At 38.5% G+C, this 8,809-nt stretch overlaps 1 protein-coding gene across 1 annotated transcript; it reads right to left on the bottom strand.

The window, feature by feature from the left end:
* Nucleotides 1-6,048: 6,048 nt before the first annotated feature.
* On the bottom strand, nucleotides 6,049-7,367 carry LOC147501212 (ribonuclease S-2-like). The gene is made up of 2 exons (XM_086603779.1): nucleotides 6,971-7,367; nucleotides 6,049-6,674 (listed from the first exon to the last, which is right to left on the bottom strand). Exons 1-2 carry the CDS (start codon nucleotides 7,331-7,333, stop codon nucleotides 6,213-6,215), a joined length of 825 nt encoding a protein of 274 aa, XP_086459905.1. The 5' UTR covers nucleotides 7,334-7,367; the 3' UTR covers nucleotides 6,049-6,212.
* Nucleotides 7,368-8,809: the final 1,442 nt, after the last annotated feature.

The raw sequence follows: 8,809 nt of genomic DNA, 5'->3' as shown, positions 1-8,809 counted from the left end.
ACATGAGGGTTGGGTTGGCCCACCCCTCAAATTTGTGAGGGCTGCCAACTTTTGAGGGCTTGAATATGCAATTTTGAAGGCCGGGTCGGGGAGGGTTGAGAGCCTAAGGGCCAAATTATCACCCTTACCCCAAACCCATTCCCTCAAACCGGACCCATTTTTGCATTGTGAATGTAATGCCCAGTTTTGGGATATTGAGATCCATTTCGGATCTGGTAATGGTGTAGAATAATATGTAATATTTGAGTAATGGTGTTGTATTATGGTTTGGGTAATGGAGATGGTGAATAGTTTTAACTCAGCCGAAAAGGGTTAAGTTTAAATAGTCCAAGATATGTGAGTAGTCCTAGAGTTGCATTACTCATTTACCAAAACTTTTTTCATGAAGAAGTGTTCTTGCATCTATCACCATCCACATCCTTCCACTTATGGGCAAAAGGGGGAATGTAATACTTAGAAATGATGCCAAACTCATTAATCCATTCTTGACTCCAATCGCCTATAAGCCTCGTTTTTAGGAAAAATCTCTTTTCTTGGTTTCCCGCCACCCCGCTTTATGTGTTTTGTAAGATATTTATGTTTTGTCCTTCCTCTAATCCTTTTACGATTGGCTGCAGAAGCTATTTAGAACACACAAAAACAGTCGGAAGGAAGGTAATTAAGGTATTTGTATGTAATAAAAAAGTAAAACAAATTAAAAGAATGAGTTTATCGCCCATACAAGAACCACCCTTGATTGGATTGAGGCTGCTCACTAGCATATGGACGTCAAGGATGACCAGGTCCCATAACTACACAAGAGACATGAATGGTTAATCGCAAACAATAAAACCACAATGTTAAATAGAACAAAAATTAGGGCGAGAAATATAGATTAGTTTAGTAAGTGTTAGTACATGAAGATCAAGGAATCCAATTTTGTCATATATAGATTAGTTCAATATAGATTAGGCATTAAAAATAAATTTGTCCAACTACATGAAGATCAAGGAATCCAATTTTGTCAAAAATTGTGCTGGAGTCTTTGGTTTGGGAATGCATTAAATTGCTTGTCTGCTCAATCAAACTGAAAAGAATGTTAGAAGCTCTGAAGTGTCCAACCAAAGGGCATGAACAAGGTTGCATCTCCTTTTTGTTCCAAGAGTAAGGTATCTCGAGAAAATTGATTTGAACCTTTGGAAATGAATACTAGTTTACCAGTTGATTAGATGTGAACAGGTTAAGCTGTAAGCCACTGCCCTGCCCTCTGCGGTTCATGTCCGCAAAACTTCTTCAGCTTCAGCTCATTTCCTCAACTACGCCATAAAACCAAATTTGTAAGTGAACAACCACTAGAAATAATGAACACAACCACTAAAGGATGAATCGTAGATTCCTGTATCATCACTGACGAGCTATGAAAATCTAAACTACACAGAAATAAAAAAAGAAAAACAAAGCAGCTAGAAAATAGACATGGTATATAGCCTGAAAAATATTACAGACTTGATGCTAAATTAGTCAAAGGTACCTTTGTTATATTTGCTACAGAAAATAAATCTTCATTCCGAAGATCAGCATCCGACAAATTGTTTTCTGAACATCAAATAAATTCAGTAGCGGGACAAGTGCTGCAAATACATGCACTTGTCAAATTAATCAACAGAGCGGATATAGCAGAAAGAAATATTATAACAGAAAGGTAGAGTTTGTGCCTGATGTTTTCTTCCTTGGTAACAAATTTGATGAAGACATGATATATATTTGGGTTATTTAGCTTTTGGGCCCAATTATAATTGGATAATTTGCGTTTGATTGTTTATTAGACATTGAGCCAAAATTAACGGTTGACTGAGTTGACTTTGTGTTTTCCGTGACTCGGCCGTTGGGCCCAAAAATAGCTTTTGTGTAATGCCTAAGACACCCTTGCACATGTTTATCTCAAGACTTTTCAAATATCATCAAAATAACGGTTAGATCTGAGATTTGATCGAACGGTCGAAATTAAATAGCCATTAGAAGTCGTCTTCTTCAGAACATGGTGATGAGAGAGGGGATATATGTAAGGGGATATATGAGCAATTTATGCTAGAAATTCTAAATCATTTGAAAAAATATGGAGAGCGAGCAAAACTTCATTTCACTGGACATTTCTTAGGCGGGAGTGTCTCCCTTTTAGTCAACTTGATGCTCTTGTCGAGGGGGATTGTGAAGCCCTCTACTCTACTACCAGTGGTAACATTTGGATCACCTTTTGTATTTTGCGGAGGGCATCGTATTCTTGATATGTTGGGATTGGATGAAAGTCACATCCAATCCAATTAAAAGGCCGAGCCTTTTAACATCCTAGGATCAGCAACAAGTAAAATCCTATCATACCTAACCAAAATGTGCTTAATCTCTTTCTTCTGTTGTTCATCAACATACTTCTGATAAAAAGCAACCAATGCCTTTGCTATACTCTGACGTATAGCATAGATCTGTGACGTATGCCCACTGCCACGTACTCTAATCCTTATATCTTATTCAGCTCCCTCCACACGTGGCTTATTCTGTGGCTTTCCATCTACACTACTGGCTACATTTTGGTATTGCCCTCTGGGCATTCGTCCCTCTGATGAGGATTCGGCCCTTTGGTGACCACGATTACGGTCTCTCTTAGATTTTTGAGAGGAAAAATTTCCATTCCCTTCTCGAGGAACCCCAGGAACTGTTCGACTAGTCTTCTTCGTTTCCTGACGTTTGTTCAGGACATCCTCTTCCCACCCCGCATGAGTTTCAACCCTGTCAAGGAGTTCTTCTAAATTGCGGGGTGGTTTCCTAAAGAGAGATCTGAATAAGGTGTTGTTTTAATCTAACCATTGTTTGTAAGCTATTATAGCAGTCTGTTCATCACAAGACTCTATTTGGATTGAGATTTCCATGAACCATTGCATGTAGGATCTCAATGCCTCTCCATCATTTTTCTCTCCTTGTCTGTCATCCGATGCATCTGACGGATCTGGTCATTCTTCTCAGTTTCCCATGCACTTTCTTTGGTATAAAGTTTCCTGTTCTAAGTTCTTTTACGGTGTCGAGGGTCGACATCACGATCTTGGTCAGTGGACTCCGTTTCTGAGGTTATTCTTGACTAGTCCTCATCTGAGTTGCTGTATTCTGACTCAGATGGCTCGCGTCGTACTGGATCCCCACGCCTTGGGTTCCTAGCACGACCACCTTCCGGAAGGTCGTCATCATCGAGATCGATGAGTGGCCCATTCCCTGTGTTAGACTGATATAAGTGCCTTAGCAGCTGTAATTCTCTCTCAAGGTTGCTTCTTTGTTGTTCCAGAGCATGACTCGCCTGAACAGACTCTGGGTTGGTGAGGACAACATTCTCACTATTTTGACGTTCCTCCTAAGCGTTATTTCTGGGATCTGCTCTGGGAACAATTGGTCCATCGGGGCTGGTCACAGTTCCTTGGGGGGGATCATTTGCATCTTGGTGACTGACATTCTCACCTCCTCAGGCATCTCGTGTTCTTCTTCTCTGATGGCAACGTTGTGCGTGGTATCGCCACCCTTTGTTTTATTTGCTCCTGCCATCACAACAGCAAGAGTTTTTAGACTAAATCAATCGTTTAAAATGAACATTTACCTGCTTTCCCACAGACGACGCCAAAAGATGTAGGGGAAATTCTGAGTATCCCCTGATCTTCCTCTGTGCCTTGTGAAGCCTCTACTGAATAGAGAAGGGATAAGATGATGGTGAGTTCAGAGTTGAATCGTCTAACGGCTGCCTACGCGTATCTTCTTTGTTCTTAAAGAGAATCAAACCCTATTTTGTGTCATTCCTAAGAGAGAATCCCTATGGTTTATATAGGAAGGGCTACGAGAGTCCTAGAGTTAGGGCTGTCCTCACGGCTTGTGAGTTCTCTTCCATTTTTGGACTCTGCCTTCCTATTAGGATTCCTCTTTTTATGGAAGTCTGAATCTAGACCATATCTTATGAGAGGTAAGTTTCCTTGTTGATCTATCATAATGTCCCATCGTGTATGGAAAGATTATATCTAAAAGGTAGCTCTTAAGGTATGTCATCACAATTTCTTCCTTATCATCAAATATCGCCATCTTCAGTTTCCTTCTGTTCAGGAACTGTCTATATCAGTTCTTAACGATTGAGGTAACTGTTATGTTTGAAGGTGGTCAATCATGTGCTTGACACATGTCAACTAAATACTCATGCTAAGTACGAGATCACTTATTCACAAAACTGATCCAATGGTCCTCGTCTCATTCTGGACATCTATAGTCTTAGGTTATTTCTCATACACGTGTCATCTGTTCAGTGACGGGAAATTCCCCCTACAATAGAAGTGTGCACATATTATCCAAACTGATCCAAATATTAAAGATTAGTATATATAAATGAAGGATAACTGAATATAGACTTATCTCTTAGAACGCTGACTTTTCGCTTGCTGCCATTGATAATCCACACCAGCGTCATGGAAACTTTAATGACGTGCTAGTTGGATCCTAACCGAGTTCCACCGTGATTGATGCTCAAGTGAAATGCAACCGTGGCTTTTGTCCATGTTTCATGGGCTTGAGAAGAACAAGTGAAAAGTGTAGTTCTCTCAAGAAGTTCTCCCCACAGACGGCACCAATGTAGAGGTAGTATTTGTTCGACTGAACTCGGTTATGTTGAGTTGTCTACGTCGTATCGAGTTATTTAGTGAACTCGAATCAAGTCGGACGTAGTTCAAGCTTTTGATTGGTTGATTGAATGAGAGATGGAGATAGATGATTGAGAAGATGAAGAATTGGTTTCTCCTGAGAATGGAGAAGACGTCTCTTTTTATAGGCGTAGATCTCCCTTTTGCGCTGTCTTGATGATTGTTTTTACTCTTTCCGTTACGAAGTAATGATCTCTCATTAATGATGTTGTTGATCACTAGCTTGCATCGGTTATGTTTCCTAAGTTGTTTGGACGACCTGACCTTAGGTTGTATGCACAACCTGCTTGTAGTCTGGACATGTGATCTGCCACGAGTGGTTGAGAGTAGAGGGTACTGACAGCTAGAATATTATGCGGTAAACCATGTATGATGGCATCAGTGTCAAATATCGACAAAGATATCATCATAGCATTACATCAATCATATATATCGTGCTTTAAGGAGTCGCTATTTGGTAGTATATATGTCCTGTTGGATTTTGTTCATAGTTAGCCTATTGGATGTCTAACCATTTTATTTTCCTTCCAGTGCTGCTGTGCTGCTATGATATTTAACACTAGGAACTGCAAGAACAAAGCCATATCTTGATATCTGTAAATCCTAGTTGAACATTATACAGATTTAAGATGTAGCATTCTTTTGGTAGAGGACTAGAGACATTGTAGGACCACAGGCAAGAAAACATAGGTAGTCATTCTGAGTATCAATCTTTTAGACTTGTTGATATGATCTCCCCACTTAATTAAGAATGAATAATTCTACGTACATTTCCATATATCCATATATGCTGCTTAGCTGCTAGCCTTAAGCATTAATTTCATTACGGATGAAACTGTAAACTTGGTTCCTTTAAATTTTAATCTTGAGAAAAGGATATATGTGGCCCTAGATAGTTCTCTCTGTCAGTAACGAACTGACGATATATCAACTTTAAGGATATGCTGATAATGTGCGTGGTGAGTTATAGGACTAAAAGGATTTTAGATTTATCAAAATTGATTAACTGGAATATATGGCCTTTGAGAATTGAATATATGCGCGTGGTGAGTTATAGTGTGTGTGAAACTCCAGGACTGTGTCTAGCAATTTCGATACTAGATAGGATTTTTTTTTTTTATATATGCTCCAAGCCTCCAACTCAATGCATCACAATAGTTTTACATCCGATGTTGTTTTAGAAATTGTTCATATTTTTATGAAGGTTGTTAAACCTTGCCATTCTCAAAATATATGCCTAATCAAAGACTCAAAACCATCCATGTGACTAAAGTTTGCCCCGAGGGGCGGTGGCAACCATGAATCACTGATGTGGCTTCTATCTTCATTTGAAAAGAAAGAAAACAATATATTTATAAATAAAACACCTCACAACATGGATTTTATTTAGAGATATATCAGAAAACATGGTTACATGCATCATAACCAAGTAACAAGCATCTGTAAGAAGTACAGTACACTAGTAATAATACTTAACCAAACGCAATTAATAACGTGTGGTATAACAGCTACGATTCACGGCATGTTTCTCGGCAACCTTTTTTTGTTTCCAGGCAACGAAGTTTCACCTATTTTGCAATTTTGATCAGGGATGGTATTGTTTAGGAAAATTCGTGACTCAGAAGAGACTTTAAATCGCAGTTCTTTCAGTACGTTAAACGGATTCCGACCAAGACTCTGGGCACACTCTTGTTTGGGCATTCCAAATGAAGCAAACTCGTTTTTGAACGCAGCGACGTCTATCAAAGCTCCAGGTGGATAATCACCCTTTAGGTCTTTGAGGGTGTAGAAATTTTGCACAGCCTGATGTAGATCTAGAGCCAGGGTAAAGTACTCTAATAGTCCAAGGCTTGAATCTTTCCCATGCTTATTCCATTCGCTCCTCCAAAACTCTTCATGCCTACGTTCCCATGTTCCAGAATCACTATTTTCTACAGTAATCCAATTCTCCACCAATTTGTCTTTTATGCTTGTGAGCTGCGAAGAGAAAATCAAAGCAGATGATGAGAAAGCAAGCATTACTTGATAGTTGACATATAGATGATTAAAAAAGTTAAGGACAAGAGGAGAGAACTGAACTTGTCCTCTGTTAGATAAATTTAATCGTGGGGAAAAAGAATGTTATTACAAAAGTCAACTAAAGGAAATTAGTCAATGGTACTCGTTGTCCCCATACTCTTAGTTTCCACGTGTCTTTCAATCTAGCGTTTGATCTAGCTATATTTTCCTGTTTTAAACGGTTAGGATATCATGCAGAAAAAAACACGAGTTACCTTAGTTACATCGAATTCTTCTGCCTTTGCCTTAACATTTTCAACTTCTATTTGTGGCCAAAGGCCATGTATGGTAAATTTTAGAGGCAGCTTAGTGACATCGGTGTTAAGTTTGTTTTCTGTCAGAACAACGGACACTGGCCATTCCAAAGCCAGTATGTAGATCGAGAATATCGGTCTAGTTGAAGCACGAGGGGGTGGCGGTGGTGGTCTAAGTTGAGGAGGGGGTGGTGGTGATCTAAGTTGAGGAGGGGGTGGTGGTGATCTAAGTTGAGGTGGTGGCTTCTTTGGCTTAGCAATGGAAATAACAAACATTGAAGAGACAACTAGTAACACAATAAAAACAGGAACTTTGGTTGCCATTGCAGCAGATAGTTGATGATTAACAAATGCAGATGAATATAAAATCCTGATGGAAGGATGCGACCTTATATAGGCCTTAAACCATAAACCATTTCTTGTGATATATTGCTATCGTCATATCATCATTAAAGATATAGATATATAATTATTAGTCATTAGTATTAGTGAAATAGTGAGTGTCATCATCACTAGCTACCAGCTTGGTTTGTGCATCCCATTTTGGATATATAGGCTGTAAGTTTTGTTTGTTTGTTTTTATTTTTTTTCTCCTTAAGTTAATTTCATATTTTCAGACCATATTCTCAACTGAATATTATGTTAAAGTAAACAAAGTCTGTAAATAGAAAAACAAACAAGTAGATTCATTATGCATTTATGATCAGCAAACCCAAGGAATATTTCTGCTCATATGAGAATGTCCATTACCGTACGTTTTGGATTTGTACGTAATAAATGGTTTGTTACGACCTTCCCTTGAAAAAAAATATATATATTTGAGTGCATCCTATCAGAGAAACTTAGACCCTAAAATAATGCATACACGTTTGAAATTTCAAATTCGTAGGAGCCTCAACTTGAAAAAATAGTGGGTTTTTAGTGCCCATCTAAGACTGACTCCAAGCGAATGGAGTGGCTCAAAGACGTGTGATCAAAATAAATCATATAGCTCTGCAGGGAAACAACCTGTTGCGTTTTTGTCAAACTACATTTGAGTTAGTCAAATATTCCCTGATAGAGGCCTAAAATTGGATCATCCCATCATGTTATTTGATATATGGTTGCCTTCGTTGGTCATTATTGTTGAACATCTATAGCCATTTCATTAATTCATTGTACAAAAGATTAATTGAGTGTCAGTACGTACTAAGTCATTAAAGATATATATCCTCATTCAGGAATCGGATTGGTTTACTCTTGCTTCATAATTATTCATATTATTTGCTATTTCTAGAGAAGATATTTAAATTGTTAACATGCTAACTTTGGTAATACATGCATGTGATTTGATAAGATTCATGTGTGTGTGCAATGCAACTGAAGATGCCTAATTCCACGATTGGAAACACGGACCAAAGGGTAGATGGAAGTGGTCTGAACTTGCAACTAGTAACCATCACATACATTTTAGGATAGATCAACTCATACATGCCGGAGCTTCATATATGTGAAGCATTTGGCGGGTTGTGGAAATGATAGTTGGGCACAGCTTCGTTCACCAAAACCAGTATAATGCTGGCCAGCTGAGCAGGAAATTCTGATTTTCCATCATTTTAACTTGCATTTAGACAATATAATATTTTGTCCCTGTATTATTATTTTTAGAATTTATTTGTCCGCCTGGCTGTTAGTTTTTTACTCACCAAGTTGATTTGGCGAACCTAATTAAAACAGCAATAAAGCACAGTCAACTGGATCTACTCTATCATGGTCTATGGAGCCATAAGAGGACTAGAGTTTAGACATCAAGTCAATAGA

Source organism: Coptis chinensis, chromosome 4, assembly GCF_015680905.1.
Source record: "Coptis chinensis isolate HL-2020 chromosome 4, ASM1568090v1, whole genome shotgun sequence".
In the NCBI taxonomy this organism is placed as follows: domain Eukaryota; kingdom Viridiplantae; phylum Streptophyta; class Magnoliopsida; order Ranunculales; family Ranunculaceae; genus Coptis; species Coptis chinensis.
Note: the sequence above shows the minus strand (reverse complement) of the source record. Positions and strands in the feature narration are given on the sequence as shown.

What these genes read in the sequence shown, in the direction of transcription:
- LOC147501212 (XM_086603779.1), bottom strand. Translation starts at nt 7,333, where the DNA reads ATGGCAACCAAAGTTCCTGTTTTTATTGTGTTACTAGTTGTCTCTTCA. An exon ending in AAGAATTCGATGTAACTAAG is followed by an intron (nt 6,675 to 6,970) that starts GTAACTCGTGTT and finishes TTCTCTTCGCAG; the next exon opens with CTCACAAGCATAAAAGACAA.